Raw genomic sequence first — 24,255 nt, forward strand, 5'->3', positions numbered from 1 at the left:
ATTCCTCTTCTAAATAGAATCATTCTCCTTGTTTATTTACTGAATATTGGCACATCAGTTGTATTCTACGTACTTTGTTAGTTCCTGGAATTGTGGAAGTATATAAGGTAATAGTTCCTAACTCATGATCTTGTCTAGGCTGGAGGGAAGACGGAAAGTCAGGGAGTGGAGTGAGAGTTACAGAAGAGGAGTAGGATGTTATGGGACCTGGAAGCAGGAAACCTAACATACCTGTACATGTGGTAGGAATTGGTAATGGGCAGAAGAACCCAGAGAGCATTCCACCCTGAGCTGCTTTCGGAGAGCATGAGTATAGGACTGTGTGTGCAGGAGCATAGGGTGTTCCGGGCAAAGGGTGCCTCATCAGTACCAACCCCAAGGTAAGAGTTGTGATGCACTGAGGAACTGAAGTAAATTTATTATGAAGACAAGGGTGAAACGAGGTCTTGATAACTATTTTAGGAGCATAAGCCTATTTAACTGGTGATTGGAAGTGATTCAAGGAGAATAGAAATGGTCAGAGTTGTTTTTAATATGTTTTTATTGATTTTAGAGAAAGGAAGGGAAAGGGGGAGATAGATAGAATCATCAATAAGAGCGTAATATCGATCTGCTTCCTCCTGCACACCCCTTACTAGGAATCAAGACCACAACCTGGGCATGTGCCCTGAACTGGAATTGAACCTGTGACTTCTTGGTGCATGGGATGATGCTCAACCAACTGAGCCACACTGGCCAGGGCTCAGAGTTATGATTTTAAGAGAAGAATAGATTAGGGCACAAGAATAGATTGCATGTATAAAGACTAGTTAGAAAGTTCTCATGATAGCCTCGGTGAGAAATGGTTGTGCCTTGGACTGGGTGGGGTGGAGGAAGGAAGTAGATATATTTGAAAGATACTTAGCAGATAGACTTTAGAACTTGATGATTTACTAGATTGGGATTGGGGAGGGTGGGAGAGAAAGAAATCAAGAATGGACTCTGCAATGCCCATTTGTTGATATGATAACAGTAGGAGAATCATGTTTGGGGAAAAGAATAATGTGTCTGTTATATATATATATTATTTATATATATATAAAAAACGGAAATGTTGGCTTTAATCCAAGCCAACATTTCCGTTTTATAAACTTTATTCTTGAAAAGCCATTATGTATGTATTTATGAATTGATCATTGTCTCTGTTGTGCTACTTTTGTGTTCTTCATAGACCTTATAATGTTTAAACTCCATGAGGAAGAAGTTGCTTCTTACATCCCTGGAGTTTAGAATAGTGCCTGGCACATAGTATTTAGGAAATATCTGAATGAGTGCCACTTTGTTTTGTTTCCTTATTTAAATGTCAGTCACTTTGAAGATTATTTCCTTAAGGTTGGGTTCTTCATGGTAATTTTTGCATTTCCTCACTAAGGGCTCAGTAAAAATTAGCAGTTGTTTCTGTTGTTATTATGTTAATCATGATGATGATCACCTATCACTTAAATACATTTTAATTTTTGTTTGTTTTTACTCTAGGAGTTAAATAATGATAAATTAGGGTTTTGCTTTTCAGGATGTGGGTGGTCCTCAATTTTAGATGGTTACATTTTACTTTCAAAGAACAAAACTTTGAATGTAATACTGGCTCATGTCGATATTATTTACTATGCTTATTTCAGGTACATCTATATAATGGGAATACAAGAAAGAAATGAGAAGTTGTTTTACAGAATACTGCAAGATGATATCGAAAATTTGTTGCCAATTGTATATACACCAACAGTTGGTCTTGCCTGCTCCCAATATGGACACATCTTTAGAAGACCTAAGTAAGGCTTATTTTTAAAAAAATATATTTGAAGATAATTAGTACATGGGAAAAATATCACTCCGTGATACTTATTACATATCTATTTTATTTGTGGTAGTCTTATCTCAACCACATTTCCTACCTCACAAAAGCTTAATTTGGACAAAAAGGGGTTCATAAAAACCCAGCACCTTCATATATTTTATTTTTGTAAAAATAGCATCATTCTTTCTTAACTTTCTTTAAATTATTATTGTTACAGGAACTGTACGTTTTTGTACCAAAAGAAAAAGTACTCTTTTTTTTCTCCTGGTAGCAGATTCTCAAGAATTATCATTAATGGTTTTGACAATCTGGCCAAATTAAGAGATTGATTCTCATTTTTGGTCAGCTTTCATTTCTGTTGTTTGTTGTTTTTATGAACTTTTATAAATTTTAATTTCACATAGTTCTTGCACCTCCAAATGTTTCAAGTGGGAAGAGACTGGAATGGGCATTGACTCAAGACTTTGAATAAGTTACTTTATCCCTTTAAATCTGTTTTCTCATCATAAAATACCAGTACCTATGAAAGAGCTGCTGAAAAGATCAGATGAGGAAACTGATAGGACTGACAACTATTTGTAAATGTATAAATGCATTATGAAAATGCTATTTTTACTTCTAATCTACCATTTTTCTCAATCTTTATATAATTCCCATGTTTTACTTGCAAATTGACACAAATGTAGAAATTCAAACAATGTATGATAGCATTTATCTTCAATCTCTCCTCATCTAGCCTAGTGGCTTTAAAACATTAATGTGCATATGGAACACCTGTGGGGCTCACCTAACCTGTTGATCCCAGCCAACTTTTCTCTCCTGTTCATTCCCAAGCTTCCGATGAAAAAGAGAAAGGTCTGGAGGTCTAGATTTAATGAACATCATTGGTGGTGGTGTTGCAGGTATTCCCTGGAAGACACTTTGAGAACACTGTCTGATCTATCCCATGTGCTCCATCAGTTAATGTGTCTGAAACATTTCTGTGACATTATCCAACTGTTCAGCTCTTTCTTGGTTTCTTTTTTATGTAGAACAGAGGTTCTCAATCCAGATTAAAGGACAAAGAGAAACATAAAAAGTACTGATGCCTGGGCCACCTGTGAAGATCCTGACTCAGTTAGTTTGGAGTTCTAAGTGTTGGTTTTCGTAAAAGCTTCTGGTGTGATTCTGACATGTACCCAGAGTTGAGAACAGACGTGAAACATAAAGAATGTGGTTTTTGGGCGAGGGCAGATACGGTGTATCATTTATGTAGTGTACTGCTGCAGTGGTTTTTTGTTTGTTTTTCACATAGAAGATGGTCAGTAAATCTGATCTAAACTCCAGGCCAGTCAAATCAGAATCTATGGGGCATTTTTAAAAAGCTCATCAGATGAGTCTATTATGCATTTATGGTCAAAAAACTGTTTAACTAAATTGGTTTGAGCTAGAATAGTAATGCCAAAGTTAAGATACCAGTGAGAAGCTTAGAGGTAAGAATCAGTTTGAAGACACTTGGGGACCTGTTGGCCCTCATCTCTGCCTGACCTATTCTGTAAAACCTATGTTTTGTTTTTATTTTCCTTCCTTTCTTTCCTTCCTTTCTTCCTCCCTTTCTTCCTTCTTTCCTTCCTCTCTTCCTTTTTTGAAATCTGGATTAATTATCTCAGTTGGATAGCAGTATACTGTATGTTTGAAATAACTTTTCACTTTTTCCTAATACCTATAGGATGACATCTTTTATGTGAAACTACTGTAGTTCTCTTCTTTACTGTTCCAAATTTTAATTTTTCAGTTTCAGTAAGTTTTAGCAGTTTATTTGGCCTTGTTATGCTCTTCTGCATTGGTGGTTTATATTTATATTGCTTTTTACTGGAGGCTCATTGGGTTTATTTGAAAATGGTATGTGGATACCTTTCTTCTTCCAAAAAATGGTCACATCATTTAATAATAATCTTTGTTGCAACTACTATGTGAGCAATGCAGTTGCAGTTTGAAGTAGATGAAAATGTTTGAAAATAAACCAGTGTGACTTAGCTAAATCTATTTTGAAATTATACTGTGTCTTATTGTTTTATTAAAATATCTAAATATTCCAATTATGAACAAAACTTAGAAAAAAACAAAAAACTGTTGTGAAATGCAAAGGTGTTTTTGTTCTGTTGCAGGGGATTATTTATTTCAATCTCAGACAGAGGTCATGTTAGATCAATTGTGGATAACTGGCCAGAAAATCATGTTAAGGTACTAATAGCACAACCTTCCTTTTCACAATGTTATTTCTTTCCTTGTAAGTTACCTCTAAATTTCAAAGAACATTTTTTCATTGTTGTTCTGATTTATTTTGCATTTACATACATGCAGATTTAGTGCTCTGAGGAGATCATGATAGTAATAACTACAAAATGGGTTACTGGTGTAAAGTTCAACTTTGGGAAAGAAATTAGAGCTAGTACACAAGGTGAGCTTGCTCACTGTCAGTACCAGTGGTGTCTTCTGCCTTCTCTAGATTTCTATTTCAGTTAGTATTAATATTTTATATTTTACTTAATATTAACCAATTAATAATACTATATCATTAAAATGACAAAAACTTTTATTTGGTGAGCAGTGGGGAAGATTTATTATGCCTTTTTCCTTCTGAATCTAAGATAGATTTAGATCCTTAAGCAAATATAAAACTCTTAAAGTTTCAAATTTAGCAAACATTGGTCAGTCTGGCTGCCTCTCATAAAATAAAATCTGACTTAACATCTTCTGTTAGGCTTTAGTGTTCAGTACGTTCAGTAATCTTGTGTTTATTACATCTTCCTCACAAAAATCTTTGAATAATCAGTAATTCTAATGATCTAGAAAAAAATTTGATCAGATAATTAATCTCACAGTATTATCTTAAAACCTTATAGGTATATATATTTGTTATTCTAGATCTTTTTCTCTTTCATCATTGCTAAGGTTTGTCTTGTTTGGCCTAGGTTATTATATTGGAGTATTATATTGTTTATTTCTAAACTCTTACTGTGCTCTTATGGTTAATCTCTTTATCAGATGTTTGTTCTCCACTCCCCGTTTATCTTTGTGAAGATGTTTAGTTGATCCTCCAGTCAGAAGCAGTCTGTTCCTAAACTAAAGACAGGAAATTAAATCTAATTAATTCTCTTTTTGGTGTCTAGATTCTACAAATACTAGAATTTTAAGTATGCTTGGTTGGTTTACTTTGGAAGTTAGTCAGGAAGCAATTTTATTTTTAAAAATGCGTGTAAAAATATCAAGAAAATCTTTTTAAAATACTTTTCTTTAATGTCCCATTTTTAACAACTTTTAATTAATTGAATTTTTTTTTTTTTTTTGTAATTAAGGCTGTTGTGGTGACTGATGGAGAGAGAATTCTGGGTCTTGGAGATCTGGGTGTCTATGGAATGGGAATTCCAGTAGGAAAACTTTGTTTGTATACAGCTTGTGCAGGGATACGACCTGACAGATGCCTGCCTGTGTGTATTGACGTAGGAACTGATAATCCAGTGAGTAAAACCATTTTCCTCCTCTGATCCTTCTTTCATATTAAAAAGTATGTTTTATTACATTCCTCTTTTGAAGATAATATAAGAAGGGAAATTTTTGCGATTAGATGTTACTCTTTGTCTTAAGCTCAGCTTTTAATATACATACAAGTAATAGTAAATTATCTTATTAAAAGTTGAAGTAGAGCAATAAGGTTTAAAAAACTATATTAGTAATTTATCTTGCAATTTTTGTTTTAAAGAATATATTTAAATTGGTTATGTAACAATTTTATTTTTGCATTTGGTCTATTTTATAGGCACTGTTAAAAGATCCATTTTACATGGGCTTATATCAGAAAAGAGATCGATCACAACGTTATGATGATCTGATTGATGAGTTTATGAAGGCCATTACTGACAGGTATTTTTTTAAAGTTTGAGTATATAAAAGCATCTTTAATTAAAGAAAAAAATAAATCAGTTTTGATTTGTTCCTTTATCTCTTAGGAAGATATGTAGGATTTTAAATTTTGAGTTCTTTCCTGCTGATCAGATGTGCTGATATTGTTCTGCCCCACCTACTCTGCCTTGCTTTCCTGAGTTGTCCGGCATCCAGGCTCACTTCCATCATTCCAGTGAAACTCTTGTGTCACTTTGATGTTTTAAATTTGCTGACCATTTGGTCCTCCTCTTTCTCCATCTGTCTGCAGCATCTGACCAGGTTTTCCAATCCTACGCCCTCAAAATTCTCTCTTCTCTTAACTACTAAGATTTTCTCAACTTGGTCTTTCACCCACCTTTTTCTTCCTTTAGTCATCTTCACTGGTTCTTGCTCACATTTTTGTTTTTTGAATCATGTAAGCTGTGATCCTTAGGCATGTGACTCCTACTTCCATAAAAACCCATCTGTGTAGTCCCATCTCCCTCTGAGGCCTGTATACCTAACACCTGTAATTCTCCATCCAGACATCCTGTTGCTCTTTCATATTCATGTCCAAAACAACTCCTTCCCTTCCCAAAATGCTGATCTGTGTATTTAGCCTCTATTAATGGCAGTAACCTTCACCCTATTGCCAAACCTTTGATCTTGGTGTTATCTTTGACTCTTTCTCCCTTTCCAGTCCTCAAATCCAATTGGTAGTACCACTTAAATGCTTCCAAAATAGATCTCTTTTCCATTGCCACAGGCTTTCTGCAGATTCTCATCTCTCTTCTGGATTTTTCTAAACCTTTCTCTCCTTTCCAGTTCATCTCTACATTATAACCAGATTAATTATTTTTAAATGTGTACTTCATTATGTTATTCTTTTGTTTGAAATCTCTAATTGGTTTTCTATTGACATAGGGTAAAGTCTAAACTTTTTACTTTTATGACAAAGTCCAAACTCTTTACTTTTATAACCTAGCCCTGCCCTACCTTTTATATTAATGGTACATTGTCTGGCCAGTGTAGCTTAGTAGATTGAGTGTCATCCTATGAGCATCATCCTATGGACTGAGAGGTCCCCGTTCGATTCCCGGTCAGGGTACTTGCCCAGGTTACAGGCTCCAATACCCAGTAAGGGGGCGTGCAGGAGGCAGTTGATCGATATTTCTCTCTCAAATCGATGTTTCTTTTTCTCTCTCCCTCTCTTCCTCTCTCTCTAAAAAATCAATAAAAACATATTTAAAAAAATAATAGTAGCCCGGCCAGTGTGGCTCCGTAGTTGAGTGTTGACCCATGCACTAAGAGGTTGCCAGTTTGATTCCTGGTCAGGGCACATGCCCAGGTTGTGGGCCCAATTCCCAGTGGGAGGGCGTGCAGGAGGCGGCCAGTCAGTGTTCTCTCTCATCGATGTTTCTATCTCTCTCTCCCTCTTCCTTCCTCTCTAAAAATTAATAAAGAAAAAATAGTAATAATAATAATAAATTACTGGTACATAGAATATATTAAAAAATGAACTGCTTTTCAGAGTCGAAATTGGCATATCCAAAACCAAACTTTTCATCATTGTAGAAATTGCCATCTCCCCCACTTTTCTACCTTAGACAATCAAATGGTACCTTCTTAGTGATCCAGGTTGCCTTGATGTTTTCACAAACTTCTTCCTTCCATCCCAGTTGGCCCTCGTCGTCAAATTCTGTTTGTTTATTCTAATGTCTCATAATTGTCCCTGTTACTTCCTGTAGCTCGCTTCAGGTCTTTTTGTCGTCATGCCCTAGTAGCCTCCTAGCTGCTTCTCCTGCCTTTCTCATCTCCCCCCACAGCAGTCTGTGCTTCCTCAGGGGAGTCGTACATGAATTCTTCTCCGAAGCCTTCAGTGATTCTACACCAGATACTGAATAAAGTCCCGATTCCCTAAGATGGCATTCCAGATTCTCCCTTATCTGGCCCCACTGACCTTAACCAGTTTCTCCCTTATCTTTTTTTTTTATTTATTTTTATTTTTTTTATCCTCACCCAAGGATATTTTTCCATTTTTTGTACAGATAGAGTGGGAGGGAGAGAGAGGAAGGGAGAGACAGACAGAAACATCGACGTGAAGGGACACATCGAGTGGCTGCCACCCGCATGACCAACCAGGGCCGGGGGCAAAGTGCAACCGAAGTACGTGCCCTTAGCGGGAACCGAACCCGGGTCTCTCCAGACCGCAGGCCGACACTCTAACCGCTGAGCCAAACTGGCCAGGGCTCTCCCTTATCTTTTCATATAAACCCTGAAATATGTAGCCAAACTGTTGAAAATCTAGGGTCACCAAAATACATCTTGCTTCCTACCTCTTATCTCTTTTGTTGTTCTTTCAGGGACTAAATAAAGTCCTAAATCCTTTTCAAATCGTTCCTTATTATCTCACTCACCAAGATGATTGACATATTTTTCTGAATGCCCATGAACTTTCTGAATGCCCATGAACTCATATGGCACTTATTTTTTAACCTTTTATTTATATACTTCCTGTGTTGCTGTTTAACTGCTAATGTAATGGGAATATACATAACCAATATATACTTTTTGAGACTGAGACAAAATCTCTTATTTTTAGAAAGTTACTTAGTGCTTATATGTGCTGGGCACCCTCCTAGGCACTTGGAAATAGTTTATGCAGATTGATGTCCCATACATGCACCATGGTACTACATTCATTTTAAGCACCCTGTACATTTTTTGGAATGAGAAATCGATTTCTACATTTTGAGTCTAGTCTTTCACAGACTCTGAAAATTGCCAGAAGGCCTTAAATGAACTAACAATATATTATTTTTTTAATGCTCTCATAAGGAATATTAGACCGGAAAGCTGTTTAGTAGCGGTTTTTCAACACAACAATTATGGATTTTGCTGTTTTTTAGATATGGACGGAACACACTTATTCAGTTTGAAGACTTTGGAAATCATAATGCATTCAGGTTCTTGAGAAAATATCGAGAAAAATACTGTACCTTCAATGATGATATTCAAGGTAAAGCAAAAAGAGAAGTTTAGGATTTTAATTTCTACTTTTAAAACCCTTTTTTATGTGACCTTTTTTTTTTTCTTGCAGGGACAGCTGCAGTAGCTCTCGCAGGTCTTCTTGCTGCACAAAAAGTTATTGGCAAATCACTCTCAGAACACAAAATCTTATTTCTTGGAGCAGGAGAGGTAAGTTTTCGTAAGCTATTTTGACTTTAAAACCAACATTCTTCTTTAGAATTGGAAAATGGGACATAAAGAGCTTATGCTTTTGTTGAGATAGATAGGGAAATCTTGTAATTCAGGATTTCTATTGTAAAATAGGTGATTTAAAATATGCTTAGAGAATATCAACAAAGAGTCAACTTTTGTGTGGTTTGTAAGGGAAGAATAAACCAAATATTCCTCTTAACATATAATAATAATAATAATATATAAAGTAATCACGCATTGCATTATACTCTAGTCTTTACTTTTTACATTTTTTTCTGTTGGACAGGCTGCTCTTGGAATTGCAAATCTTATAGTTATGGCTATGGTGGAAAGTGGCCTCTCAGAAGAAGAGGCACAAAAGAAAATTTGGATGCTTGACAAGTTTGGTTTATTATTTAAGGTAAAGTATTTAAAATTTGAAGAACCAGAAGAATGTTGTTATAATGATATTTTAGTTTAATTTTAAAAATGTTACCGATTTTTAAAACTTTGTGTCTCACTGGACTATCCAGATTGCACTAGTTGGGGACCTTACAACAGTTCTTAACAGAAATCCTCCAGTCTAAAAATTGTTGTCTTTTATAAAGACTCTTGCTTCATATTCAAATCATAATCTCTATGTTCGGCACCAGATTTATTTCTTGCTTCGATCTCTGACTCTTAAGGGATCAAATAATCATGCAAATAATATTGTACTTACCCCTTCTAAGACTAGGTTTTTAATTGGAACTCAGAATATTCTAATTAAATAGTTAGCAGGACATCTGACATTTGAGCAAAAATTTATTAACCCTTTGGTGATCATAATCCCCTTAGCAATCTAATAGAAATCTATGGATCCTTTTCCCAGAAAAAGGCACATATTCTTAAGGCCAATTCATGAACAACAAGAACTTCTATCTCAGATTGAGTTAGTGTCCTTTGGACATGCCTTCCTTCCTAGCATTGATTGTCATTTTATTAGCTTCAGAAATGCCTTAGAGCTTATACTCTGTAACACATTGAAATGTAGGCAAACTGTTTCATAATTTAACCTATCCCTGTACACAGTGCTGTTGTAGTTTTGCCTTGTATAATGATAACAGCAGTTACTTGTCATTTACATCTTTGGAACAAGCTTATCTCAATGAATTTTGCTACAGTTCTGCAATCTTTTCTTCTTAATTAGTACCAATATTCCAATATTCTATTGGTACATTTTATCAAAAGATAAAATGGAAAATTAAAGTGTGTGAGTAAAAAATCTTGAGTGCTTCATTTATACATAATTTAAAATAGTTGTTTAAAATATATAGGACATTGTGCTAAAACTTTACATTTTTTATTTCATTTAATCTTCTCAAAAACCCTATGGAATTTTACAAGTGAGGAAACTGAGCTTTATAAAGGTCAGGTGACTCTTTCAAGGTCATCAGCTTATAAGTGATGGAATTAGGATTCATACTCAAGTAGCCTGTGAAGCCTGTGCTCTTAAAAATTTGACTGCGTTCCCTCTCACGTAACCTATTTCTGCCGTATTTGTTTGTATATAAGATGCAAGGTATATAAGACATACATTTAGATGGCTGGTGAGAGGATATGTATTTTTACTGGTGCACAATAGATTGGTGTTTCTTTTTGTGATGTTGGTCAAATTTGTGCTTATCATGTTTGTAATAAGTCATGTCTAGAATGAATACAGTATTAGTTAGCCCCCTGTTCATCTGCAGGTGCAGAGTGGATTTTCCTGTTAGTCTATAAGTAGCTTGACCTACAGATTTTAAGCTTCTAGTCTCTCCTGGTGACCCAAAACACTGCCCTCCTTTTTGAGACTTTCCTGTTGAACCACCTGCAGACAAGCATAAGAAGCCATTATTCTGAGAGCCTTGGTCTGGTGAGGCTGTATTTCAGTCCTTTAGTTAACTTCCCAGCCAACGTATGATGGTGCGCAGCTTTTCCCAGCCCTTGCTGGTTTTATCTGGGGTTATATTGGAGCTCTGATGGAAAAGTTCACCTTTGTAGGGGATGTCTTCTCTTTTGCTAAAATAAGAATATGGATTTCTCAGCCTGGTTAGTTTTTCGTCCAATGTTTTGCCTGCTTTAAATTGTTGTTCTCATTTGTCACTGGTCCCTCTCCTGTGACACTACTAAGGAATTGCTTTATATAGTTTTTGACTGGGGATTTGGAGAGGAAAGCATGTTCCTTCAGCCATCTTGAACCAGAATTCCTTGCTCTTGTTAATGAACTCTTAGTAGTCCAAGTGCAATTCTGAAATTCTAAAAGCTCTGAAATCCCAAAGTTTTTTCTGAAATACATTTTGTAACAGATCTGACTGACCTGAACTTACCTGGCAGCAAAACCGTAGAGGCTACTTGTAGTCTCAACCTTTTGTACTTGGTGTGAATTTTCATAAGTTTTGTCCAGTTGTGAGGTACCCATTGGGAGGTATGTGTAATATTTCACATATTGCCATAATACATTTATAAAATATGAAAAATTCTGAATTCCTTAATGCATCAAGCCCAGAAAAGGGATTGTAGCACTTTATGCCATAATGAATTTAGGAAGACTTCACAGAGTAAATGAGATTTTGAGAAGGATTACAAAGTTTCTGGTTATAAGGAGATTTGATTTATGTTTTATACTTGGGTTTGTGGATACTATGAAGATAGAATTAGAAGATATGGGTTGAAGAGAAAAGTAAATGTAAATAAATTCCTATTGTAGAAGCAATATGTGACTCATAATGATGTCTTTTCAGTTGCTCCTCAATAAGCATTTACCAAAAATACTGTATTTTATGTAAAAATTCAGGGGCGGAAAGCTAAAATAGACAGTCATCAGGAACCATTTGCTCACTCAGCCCCAGAGAACATACCTGATAGTTTTGAAGATGCAGTAAATATACTTAAACCTTCAGCTATAATTGGTAAGTAAAGTTGTTGCAGATCATTTTCTTACTTAACTGTATGTTGCCAGTAATAACTCACATGCAGGATTACTAAAAATGAAATAATATATATTACCTAGCTTTTAGCATGTATGATTTTTTTTGTAATAGCTTTTTGATTACAGTGTGTAAAGATAATTCAGTTAATGTATGTTGCTTGTATTTTAAAGTGCTAGAAGCTGTGGGATTGATCATGCTTTGATTTTAGAGTTGTTATGACTATTGGGCTCAAAACCTAAAAAGGACCAAGGTCATTTGACATATTATACCAAGAAAAACCTATGCAGAGTCAAAGATCTTCATTGGCACCCTGGCCGGTTTAGATCAGTGGTTAGAGCATTGGCCTGGGAATGGGAGAGTCATGGGTTCGATTCCTGGTCAAGGGCACATACCTGGGTTGTAGGTTTGCTGCCCAGCCCTGGTAGAGGTTGTACGGGAGGCAACCAATCGATGTGTCTCTCTCACATGGATGTTTCTCTTTCTCTATCCCTCCCTCCCGTCCACTCTATCTAAAAATCAATGGGAAAATATCCTCAGGTGAGGATTAACAAACAAACAAACAAAAAAAGAAAACATTTTCATTGACAACAAAGCTGAAAGCTTTTGGTCTGTTTTGAGTCAGGCATTGCATAGCTGACATGAGACTACGACAACATAGCATTCAGTTCACAGCAGAAAATGTAGCAGTCTTTAAAAGAGGAGCTGTTTTATTTCCCATGTAGCTGTAAGATTTGAATCTACAATTTTAATTTTATCTGTTTCATATTGGGGCCCTATTGAATGCTAAATAGCAAAAACAGTCACGAACAGTAAGTTTCTATGGTCAGGAAAAGTATTTCTTTATTAGCTTCTTCATTGATTAGAACTCATAATTTTTAGAGAAAGAAAAAATCTTAAAGATTATCTAGTCTAAGAATCTGTCCATTAACTCCATCCCTGTAGGGTCAAGGAAACAAAAAGAAAAAATTAAATTGTTTTAGAATTCATGTACTCCTCAAAATATGTCTGAACCTCCACATGGAGAAATGCTGAGTATAACTTCCTTTTTCACGTAAGAAAAAACAGGCACAGGGTTGTTAAGCAACTTGCTCAATATTTGTAAATATTTCATATAGCTAGGAGTGATAGCTAGCTTTAAAACTGGTCTTCAGCCCAATCAGTATTTTTCTTTTTTTTTTAATCTTCATTGTTGAATGTATTACAGATGTTCCTCATTTTTCCCCCATTGACGCCCTCCTCCCCACTCCCGTCCCCCTCCTGCCTTTCCCCACACTGTTGTCTGTGTCCATTGGTTATGCATATATGCATATAAGTTCTTTGGTTTATCTCTTCCTGCCCCCTTATCTCCCCTTCCCTTTGAGGTTCCTCAGTCTAACAGCCAATTTGTACTTCTTAATCCCGTCATCTTTTTCACCCATCCCCCCAAATGCCCTCCCATCAGGCAACCAACAAAAAGTTCTTTGTATCTGAGTGTTTCTGTTCTGCTTATTCATTTGCTTTGTAGATTCAGTTGTTGATAGATATGTATTTATTGCCATTTTATTGTTCATATTTTTGACCTTCAAGAAGACCCTTCAACATTTCATATGATACTAGTTTAATGGTGATGAACTCCTTTAGCTTTTTCTTATCTGGGAAACTGTATATGTCCATCGATTCTGAATGATAGCTTTGCAGGATAGTGTAATCTTGGTTGTAGGTTTTTGCTTTTCATCACTCTGAATATTTCTTGCCACTCCCTTCTGGCCTGCAAAGTTTCTTTTGAGAAACCAGCTGACAGTCTTATGGGAACTTTCTTGTAGGTAACTAACTGCTTTTCTCTTGCTGCTTTTAAGATTCTCTCTTTGTCTTGAACCTTTTGCATTTTGATGATGATGTGTCTTGGTGTGGGCCTCTTTGAGTTCATCTTGTTTGGAACTCTGTGCTTCCTGGACTTGTATGTCTGTTTCCTTCACCAAGTTAGGGAAGTTTTCTGTCATTATTGTTTCAAATATATTTTCGATTTCTTGTTCTCTCTTCTCCTTCTGGCACCCTCAAGATGTGAATGTTGGCACACTTGAAGTTGTCCCAGACACTCCTTACACTATCCTCATTTTTTTGGATTCTTTTTTCTTTTTGCTGTTCTGATTGGGTATTTTTTGCTTCCTTATATTCCAAATCGACGGTTTGCTTCTTAACTTTACCTTACTCTACTATTGAATCTGTGTAAATTATTCTTTAGTTAGTGCCTCCTTCATTTCTGACTGGTCCGATTTTATGCTCTTGAGGCCCTCACTAAGTTCGCTGAGGTTCTCACTAAGTCCATTGAGCATCCTTATAAGCAGTATTTTGAACTCAGCATCTGTTAGGTTGCTTATCTCCATTTCACCTAGTTCTTTTCCTGGGGTTTTGTTCTGTTTTTTCATCTGGGACCTGTTTCTTTGTCTCCTCATTTTGGCTGCCTCCTTGTGTTTCTTTCTGTGTATTACATAACGAGAGGTATGGGGCTAGCTGAGACCAGATGCTGCTTGTTTGAAAGAATTTAGGAAAACCTGAAACAGGATCCAAGACAGGCCAATCCCATGGTTAAGCAACTGACAACAGCTTGGGTGGGCCTGAAAGTTGGGTGGGGCGGGGCCTCAGGGAATCACCAGGGCGGGGCTACCAGTGTGAGCCAGGTTGCTGGAGTCCCAGATATGGTGGCTGTCTGCCGCCCCAGGGAAGGCCTCACCAAAGGAACAAAGGCCTCTGACTGCACGTCTCTCCCGGAGAAAGCCCCCATCTCCAGCCCTCGCTCCAGTGCCAAACAGCTCAGTTCTTCCCTGTATGTCTCTGGGCCCCTGGAGCTGCCTCCCCTCCAAGCTTAGAGGGAGAGAGTCCGATAAGTCCGTGCGCAGGCCCTTTAAGGAGCTGCCTGGGCCTCAGTTCCCGCTGGTTTTCCAGCCAGAAGTTATGGGGATTCTCTTCCTGGCACTGGAACCCTGAGCGGGGCATCTGGTGTGGGATGGGGACCCCTCAGTCCTCAGGGAGGACCTTCCCAGCCGAGGTGTCCTCCTGATATTTATCTGCCACACGTGGGTGTGGGACCCGCCCCTCCGCCCCTCCTACCAGTCTCGATGTGGCTGCTGCTTTAATCCCGTAGTTGTAGGACTTCCATTCAACTCGATTTCAGGTGGTTTTGAATGATGGTTGTTCTGTAGTTTAGTTGTAACTTTAATGTGGTTGTGGGAGGACCCGATACCATGTTTACCTACGCAGCCACCTTGACCAGAAGTCCAGTATCTTTCTATATTACATAACAGTTTATAAAACAGAATTAAAAATTAACTATCTTGACTATTAAATATAACTATTTTTTGGCTAATCCTCACATAAGATATTTTTTTCATTGATTTTTAGAGAGAGTAGAAGGGAGGGAGGGAGAGGGAGAGAGAGAAACATCAATGTGAGAGAAACACAGCAGTTGGTTGTCTTCTACATGCACCCTGCAACCCAGATACCTCGCCACTTCGTGCTTCAACTTTCGCAGCTTCACTCTATTGCGGTTTTTTCAAATATAAATAAAGAATATATATAAAGGATCCTGTATATAAATAAAAAATCCTACTTCGTGGAAATTTATTTATCACTATAGAGTCTGGAACTGATTAACTGCAATAAACAAGGGCAGACTGTATGTGCCCTTAACTAGGAATTGAACCTGCAACCCTTTGGTGCGCAGGCCGACACTCTTAACCATTGAACCACCCTGGCCAGGGCTGAATATAAATCTTCTTACTGGATGAACTAGATAAAAACTTTATGGAGGATTCACTTAATTATCTCCAGATTCCCACCATAGACCAAGTATTCTTCCTCCATGGTGTGCTTCCTTTAACACTGCACACTTAGCACATGTTACAGGTTTTTTTATTTTTGTTTACTTTGTTGTTTTTCACTCAATTATAAGTTGCCTGCATTATACTCATTTTTATGTCCTAATGGCCTAATACAGTGTCTGAGACATTGTAGGTGCTTAATAAACTCATTAAATTGAACTATATCAGGAAAGTGGATTTCTCTAGTCAAGAAAGAAATCTTTTTTTTCTTCTGAATTTCTATTATTTTGTAACAAGTACCATAGACTTTAATGGTTTAACATTTGAGTTGCAAGTTTTTATCATCTTTAAAAAGTGTTTTAATTGTGGTAAAATGCACATAACTTAAAATTGGTCATCATAACCATTTCTAAGTGTACAGTTTAATAGTATTTAGTGCATTTACATTGTTGTGCAACCGATCTCCAGAACTCTTATCATCTTGCAAAATGGAAACTCTCTACCCCATTAACCAACAGCTACCTACCCCAGCCCCTGCCAAGCACCATTCTTCTTCCTATACTATGAATTTGACTACTTTAGTTATTCATATAAGTGGAATCATGCAGTATTTGTCTTTTTATGATTGGCTTATTTTATTTATCATAATATCCTAAAGGTTCATCCATATTGTAGCAAGTTTTATCTGAATTAGACATAGTGATGGAGATAGTCTTATACTCCCCCACCATACACAATTTACTGTCCATGGGGTGGAAAATAAATATTTTAAGTGAAAACTTAGGATTTTATTGTTTTTCTTTTCATATTTGAGATTGTGTTCTGATAGCATTTTTTCAGCAAGGCAAAATCTATCGTTGTAATGCAGTTAATCTTCACTTTTGTTGTTAAGCCTATTGTAGAAATGCTGTTGATAAGAATTGCTTTATTTTACCTGTAATGAAGTTGGCTGTTTTTCCTCTTTCTTATTACAGGAGTTGCAGGAGCTGGCCGACTTTTCACTCCTAATGTAATCAAAGCCATGGCTGAAAACAATGAAAGGCCTATAATATTTGCATTAAGTAATCCTACAGCAAAGGCTGAGTGCACAGCTGAAGAAGCATATACACTTACACAGGTATTAATCAGTAATAATTGAATGAATTGGTTGTCTGTTATTTTCCCTCTATTAGTCTGTTAGTTATACATTCTTGCATAATGTTCATGGTTACTCTGGAGACTACAACATGTGTCCATGGATCATCAAATTCTGGTATTAATTATTGCTTGTAACAATTCTGGAAAGAAATGACCTCATAATTTCATTTTTTAGCACCTTTATGCCTTTTGTGCTATTGTACTTTTTAAAAAAATCTTCACCCAAGGATATGTTTATTGATTTTTAGAGAGAGAGAAATAGAAACATTGATGTGAGAGAGAAACATCTAGCAGTTGCCTCCTGTACTCTTCCTGACCGGGAATCAAAACTATAACCTTTTGGTGTACGGGACGATGCTCCATCCAACTGAACCGCCCATCCAGGGCAGTTATTGTACATATTAATTGTCTATTTTAAATCCCAAAAGATGATGTTTTAAACAAAAGTTATTTATTTAGATTTACCTACATTTTAATATTTTCTTTTGCTATTCGTTTGTCCTGCATTTCTGTGCCTCTGTCTAGGATCATCAATAGAAGAACTTTCTACCAGAAGAAATTTCCTTAATATTTGTCTGATGAATTTGCATGATAATGTCTTTATTTTGCCTTCATTTTGAAGGATATTTTCACTGTGCCTAGAAATAAAATCTGGTAAATACTTTATTTCAGCACTTTGAAGATATCATTCTATTATTTTCTGACCTCTGTTTTCCTTTTGATTTATCATTTTGTCTTGGGTTTAAGCAGTTTTACTACAGTGGACTAGGTGTGGTTTTCTTTGTATTTATTCCATCTGAGGATTATAGAGCTTCTGTATCTGTGTCCTTTGGTGAGGTGGGGTGTTATTTTGGCAATATCTCTGATTTGACCTGACCACATTCTTTCTTTTCTCTTGTAGTACTCCGATAATATGAATGTTAGACTTTTTACCATATGTCATATATCTCTTACACTGTTTTCTATGTCTACCATCCTGTTTGCTCATTGTGTTTCAGCCTGGTGATTTTCTTTGTACTTATCTCCCAGTTTGTATATTTTCATTTTAGCTATGCTAATCCATTGTTAGTTTCTTAATTTTATTGTATTTTTGTTTGTAGAATTTCGATTTGATTCTTTTTATAATAATTTATTACAATTGTATATTATAGAAATAAACAGTTATAAATACATCTTTCTTACCCACCCATCTCATGAAATAATTCTTATGAACTATTTTAAAGATGTCTTTACTAGTTTTGTCTTTACAATAGCCTTTTTTTTTTTTTTTGAGTCATCTGACAGCTGTCTGGAACAAAGTTTTACTTTCATCCAAGTTGTTTAAGATTTAGTTCTTTCAAATTCTTTGACACTGCTACTTACAGAGTATCTGCTTATATACGATTAGGACAGTGGCTTTTTCTCTACTCTTCTGTAGGATAAGTTTGTAACCTCTACAATGAAACCACTTTCTGTATTGTTCTTGTTAGTGAACTTTAAGTGGCTCTAGGAAGTAATTTTTAAAGGCTTGTTTATGGTGGTATCCAGCAATAATCATTGTTAGGCAATGCCGTTGAGAATAATTAATAAATCTGAGATAAATGTTTTTGTTTACACTCTATTAAAAATGTTTTTTATTATAAAAAAATTTCAAAGATATATAAAAGTAGAGAGAATAGTATAATTAGTTCTCATGTACCAATACCTAGCTCCAAAAATAGTCAACTCTTGCCCTGGCTGGTTTGGCTCAGTGGTTAGAGTGTTGGCACATGGACCAAAGAGTCATGGGTTTGATTCCGGTCAAGGGCACATATCTTGGTTGTGGTTTGTCCCTGGCCCTGGTCAGGATCATGCGGGAGGCAACCACTTAATGTGTCCCTCTCATGTAGATGTTTCTCTCTCTCCCTCCCTCCCACTCTACCTGAAGATAAATAGAAAAATGTCCTCGGGTGAGGATTGAAAAAAAAGTCAACTCTTCAACAATCTGTTTTTTCTACATTCTACCCACCCCAGATTATTTTGAAGTAGATCACAGGACATCAGATCATTTCATTATAAATATTATAATGTATCTCTCAAAAGTTAAGGATTTTTTTAAAAGCCATAATCACGTATCATTAACAATTTTAACAATAATCTTTAAATACTTGTTTGATCCTTTTGTTTGAATTGCAGTTCCATGCTGAAATTTTCTATCTTGTCATTTAATTTCTTGAATATATGAATCATAATTAAAGTTAGTGCCTAATAGTAACAAATATCTAATCCTCTGTCAGTTCATTTGTATTATCTGCCTTTCTCTTTTCTCGGTTATTCAGTTCTTGTCTTTTTGTAAACCTAGTTTTATTTTTTATTTCTTTGAGTTCTAGATAGTGTGGATGAAGAATTGTAGCAATAATTTGAGTCTCTGACTGAAGTTATCTTCCTCCAAAGGGGCTTTCCCTTTTCCTCTGGTGGCTTTTAGTCTGGGGTTAGCTCGTCCTAATCTAATCAGGATGCAGTCCACGTGAGGCCTAGTCTGTTTCCAGCATTTGCCCTTTCTCCTGATGTGCACTTCTTTGGGTATGAATCAAAAGCCTTGGCGTGTTTATCAGCACCCCTCGTCCACAGTCATCCCTGAACTTTACTTTTCTCTCTCTGACATCGTGAGACTCCTGATAGCTTTGTTGCTAGACTTTCAGCCATAGATTTCATTTTTTAAATCAGCAGTCACTTTGATGGGGAAAGCTTCAAATGGGGCATATCTTACTTTTAACTTCTTTTGGATCTTAAATGTCTCCCACCTCCAAACTCTCACTATCTTGTTAGCACTCCTACTTCTTTGAAAAATATTTTAAATAAAATTTTTTTTTTTATAAAATTTTTTATTTATTTTTTTTGTTACAGATATTTTACCTTTTTTACCCCATTGGCACCCCCTCTCCACCCCCGCCCCACCCCGTCCCCAGCTTAGTTGTCCATGTCCATTGGTCATGCATACATGCATATAAGTTCTGTGGTTTATCTCTTCCCACCCCCCCACCCCCTCTTCTGAGGGATGTCAGTCTGTGCCCTACTTCCATGTTTCTGGGTCTACTGTATTCCTCAGACTGTTATGTTCATTATATTCCGTATATAAGTGAGATCATGTGGTATTTGTCTTTTTCTGCCTGGCTTATTTCACTTAGGATAATACTTTCCAGTTATTTTAAATAAATTTTATTTGGTTTTTCTCATTGTTGTCTGAGGGAGAATTGGTGTGAAGCAGCCTAGAAGAGCATTGCCAAAGCAGAACTCTCTCAGAGCCTGTTGAATGTAACATGCATGCACTCTTGTTCTCATTGTTAAAATTTTTAGTTTGCCATATAGTCTCTCAAACTTCCTTTTGCTTCTCTGTTGCCACCCTGTGTTAGTAAAAATAAAGTCTCTGGAATATTGGTTTCCAACAATTATAATAATCATTGAAATCTTTTCTTTTGAAATCATCCTCAAAACCAGCATTTGGATATTAAAATAAAAATCAATCTCTTGTATACTGTCTTACCTTGTACGAAAGCATGGTATTGCTTTTAACTTGATTGATCATCCTATTCACCAGTCTTTACTACTTAAAACTAATGGTAATTGCCCCCCCCCCCCGAATTAAATCTTAGTCATATGCAACAACTATTGGATAAATATGCTCAATGTATCATGACTTTGGCATTTCCAACATACAGAAAAATGTTTAATGTTTTGAACAGTGGTAGTATGTCACTAGAAGACTGCTCAAACATTTAAGAATTTTATTTTTTGAAAGAATAAATATTATTGTAATAGATGTACATTATTGGAATGAATAAAAACTCCTCAAGGAATCTAGTTTCATTTACTGTATTCCACCAGTTTTGAGATAAAACTTTTTTCATAATTTTTATAACTTTGAAATTGTGTTATATCTTAAATAAAAAGCATTGCATCATAGTTTAATATAATTTCTTTCTTAGTGTTACATAAAATAATGACATATATTTATGTATTTGCAGTCACCTCTTTAAATTGTTAGTCTCCTTTTGTTTTCAGTGGAGAGATGACCCCCTTGCTGCTTAGTGAGAAAGCAGTAGTTGCTTATAGAACAAAGAACAGGCCATCTAAGCACAACCAGTGTGGCTCAGTGGACTGAGCACCATCCCATAGATTGAAAATAGGCCAACTTGGACTTCAGAATGACAAGCTTGTTATCATTAAGATCTGGCCACATTTAAGCAATAGGTAGATTATGAAAGGGGAACAAAAAAGATGGCTTGGAGAAGATGAACTGCTGTAGAATGTTGCTATTCTAGTGAACGTTCCCAAGATCTTTCTAAATCTCCGAATGTACTGGTATCATGAGGGCATAACACTTTTCCCACAAAGTACTATATTATATAATCCACTTTATGAAGCTATTTAAATTAATGGTGCCCCCATTAAATCTTTATTATTATACACATTATTATTGTGGTAACATGTATGGCATTAACCAGGAACTAATGTTAATGTTCAAAGAAACAAAAGTCTTGTCACAAGCAGAGTTATGCCTAGAGCAGGATGAGAATGATAACAGCTATCTGTAGAAAATGTTGTAGTTGTAGGTCCAAGCTAGTCACGTGAGCCCACCACTAAGCATGTAGCTAACTTGCTTCAACACTTAAACCTTATATCATTTTGAAATTGAAAGTATGTCTTATAAAAGTAGTAATTATATACATCCTGGACCTGATTCAGATCATCCAAAGGGTCAAATTCTTGAGTGTTAAATCCACTAATGCCAAGGGTCTGCTATACTTCAAAGAATAACACTTGGATATTACACTCTTGGTATAATTTGGATTTTAGATTATTAGACATAATTCTGTCCGGTATCCATATCAGTTTGTTCATCCTGCTGTTTAGTTTTCTGTAAATTGTCTTTTAACTTAATCCAAGGAGCTGTGTAAAACAGGAGATGGAGATAGATATATATACATATATATGTCTTGATTATTGCAATATAGGTTATCCCGTTAGACAACTATTGTTTTCTTCTTGCTCTTTGAAAGGTAGAGGGATGGTATTTGTTGGGGGGAAATTATATGTAAAGGTTTGTGTTGTATAAATTAATGTTCAGATACTTTTCAATTTCACAGGCATCTACTTCTCTTAGAACTATAGAATATGCCAGGAACATTTATTATATGCCATTATGGAACATGGTACTAAAATTAATGATTACAACAAATTTGGAGACTTTTTTTTTTTTTAACAAGGCAACGTGCCATTTTTTTTTCCCTGGGATTGATAATGTGATTGTATCAGTGCGTCTTTCTAAACTGCCTCACTGGGAGGGAGGCATTATGGCAAAACAGAAAAAGACCATAGGCTTTGGAGTTCTAAATATCTGGATCATGATGTGTGTGTACTTCAAGATATCTACACCTTAGTTTTCTCACTTTATTTTATCAGTGAAGTCAAGATGACGATAACCTCATAAGGTTTTTATGCAGGCTAAATTCACTGTGTTAACACTTAGAGAGCCCCTGGTAACAAGTCAGAGTCAGCAGGTATACAGTAAATGATAGCAGTTTAATTTTTGATGTTTTCCCCTTCATTCACAGATGTTTATACCAATGTTTAATATTTGGGATAGTATTTATTCGCCATCTAAGTTTTTAAAAAATTTTAAAGGAAGTGGAAGTGGAAGGTTTTTAAAAAATTATTAATGGACATTTTTCAACTTTATTTGAATGTATGTCATGCATAAAACAAACTTTATTCTAATAAGGATTTTAATGACAGGATTATATATATAGTAAATTATTCCTGTTTGCAAATAATATGTTGGTCTGCTTTACTATAGGATTTAATCTTGTTTGAGTTTACCTCAATTTTCTAGTCCACATAAAGTAACAAGATTGAAGTTATTTCATTTCTTAACAGGGAAGGTGTTTGTTCGCCAGTGGCAGTCCATTCGGGCCAGTGAAACTAAGTGACGGGCGACTGTTCACGCCAGGTCAAGGAAACAATGTATATATTTTTCCAGGTAAATCTTTCCGATATTTATGTTTTAGGGTAATAATTAATGACATGTAAATACTTCATGAAATTCTTTAGAGTTTAAGATTAAAATGAACACTAGAATTCACAGGATTTGATTTAAATGTACAGGAAAACTCAAGGAATTCAGCAGATCCAACTTGCTCTATTTCCCCTGAAAATTTATTTATTCACACAGGGGAGCGCAAACGTAGGTTTACAGTTTTGCTACAAATAAGTAATACAATAATTAATAAATAGCCCTGGCCGGTTTGGCTCAGCAGTTGGAGCGTCTGCCTGCGGTCCGGAGAGACCCGGGTTCGCTAAGGGCATGTACCTCGGTTGCAGTTTGTCCCCGGCCCTGGTTGGTCGTGCGGGTGGCAGCCACTCGATGTGTCCCTTCACGTCGATGTTTCCCTTCTCTCTCTTCCTCTCTCTCCCTCCCACTCTATCTGTACAAAAAAATGGAAAAATGTCCTCGGGTGAGGATAAAAAAACAAACAAACAAACAAACAAAATAAATAATAATACAAGAATGAACTCTGTTTCGCATACTCACAACTGTAAATGTACTTCTGCCCACCCCTGTAGTATTAATGGATATCTCAGCTGCGAATAGTATTTATGAAGTCATAATAAACACTGAATGTTCATTCAACCAAAATTATGCTCTAACTATATTGGGAAGGAGGGAAAGGAGGCTGGAAATGTGAAAGAAAGCGAAATACTATTTCCTACAGGAAGGAATCAGTGATACTTAAAACTCAAAAGTCAAAAAATAAATAAATAAAAAATAAAACTCAGAAGTCAGTTAGAACTATAAACAAGCTATTTAAGAGAGAAATAAATTGAAACAATCAGCTAAAAGAATTAAAAGTAGTTGTCTCTATAGAGCAAGAAATGGAGGGTTAGAGGTGTGCTGGGAATTAGTTTTTATAATGAGTGTCAATGACTTGTATGCATTTGTAATTCTGATAAATGTAAAAACTAAATTGGGAAAAGCTATTTGATATTCCTTAAAATATTTTTTTCTAGTAAATAAGAATAATAATGGTTAACAAAAATCATTTGATTTTAACTCTCAGATATCTTTTTTTTTCTTGGCTGCTTTGGGGTTTTGGGGGCGGGCGAAGTTTGGGGGGGCATGGTTACCATTGACTTGCTTTAAATCTGGGAATTTATTTGGCTCACAATTTGAAAAGTGACCTGACTAAATAAACTGTTTAAAATGTATTCTAGGTGTGGCTTTAGCTGTTATTCTCTGTAACACCCGGCATATTAGTGACCATGTTTTCCTAGAAGCTGCAAAGGTAAATGTTTTTAATATTGTTTGGTTATTTTATAAAGGATGAATTAGAAAGATTAAAAGCAGAAAGAAAAAGAGAATGGATTATTTCTGCCTTATGAATGTAAAAGAAATTACTCATCCATTGCTCATTTG

The 24,255-nt window shown here is 35.9% G+C and overlaps 1 protein-coding gene across 2 annotated transcripts in view; it reads left to right on the forward strand.

The window, feature by feature from the left end:
- The window catches only part of ME2 (malic enzyme 2), a 57,229-nt gene that overhangs the window by 29,242 nt on the left and 3,732 nt on the right, over positions 1-24,255 (forward strand). Inside the window, exons 1-12 of one of the 2 annotated variants that reach the window (XM_036245551.1) lie at positions 153-380; positions 1,659-1,808; positions 3,982-4,057; positions 5,173-5,334; positions 5,634-5,737; positions 8,647-8,756; positions 8,838-8,935; positions 9,246-9,359; positions 11,754-11,868; positions 16,661-16,803; positions 22,719-22,821; positions 24,054-24,124. In XM_036245551.1, coding sequence (XP_036101444.1) covers positions 256-380; positions 1,659-1,808; positions 3,982-4,057; positions 5,173-5,334; positions 5,634-5,737; positions 8,647-8,756; positions 8,838-8,935; positions 9,246-9,359; positions 11,754-11,868; positions 16,661-16,803; positions 22,719-22,821; positions 24,054-24,124 — 1,371 coding nt within the window. In that variant the 5' untranslated portion in view covers positions 153-255. Of the gene's footprint in view, positions 1-152; positions 381-1,658; positions 1,809-3,981; positions 4,058-5,172; positions 5,335-5,633; positions 5,738-8,646; positions 8,757-8,837; positions 8,936-9,245; positions 9,360-11,753; positions 11,869-16,660; positions 16,804-22,718; positions 22,822-24,053; positions 24,125-24,255 lie in introns of those variants that run through there. The other variant, XM_036245550.1, reaches the window with a different exon arrangement.

This window comes from Molossus molossus, unplaced genomic scaffold, assembly GCF_014108415.1.
Source record: "Molossus molossus isolate mMolMol1 unplaced genomic scaffold, mMolMol1.p scaffold_m16_p_6, whole genome shotgun sequence".
Classification (NCBI taxonomy): Eukaryota; Metazoa; Chordata; class Mammalia; order Chiroptera; family Molossidae; genus Molossus; species Molossus molossus.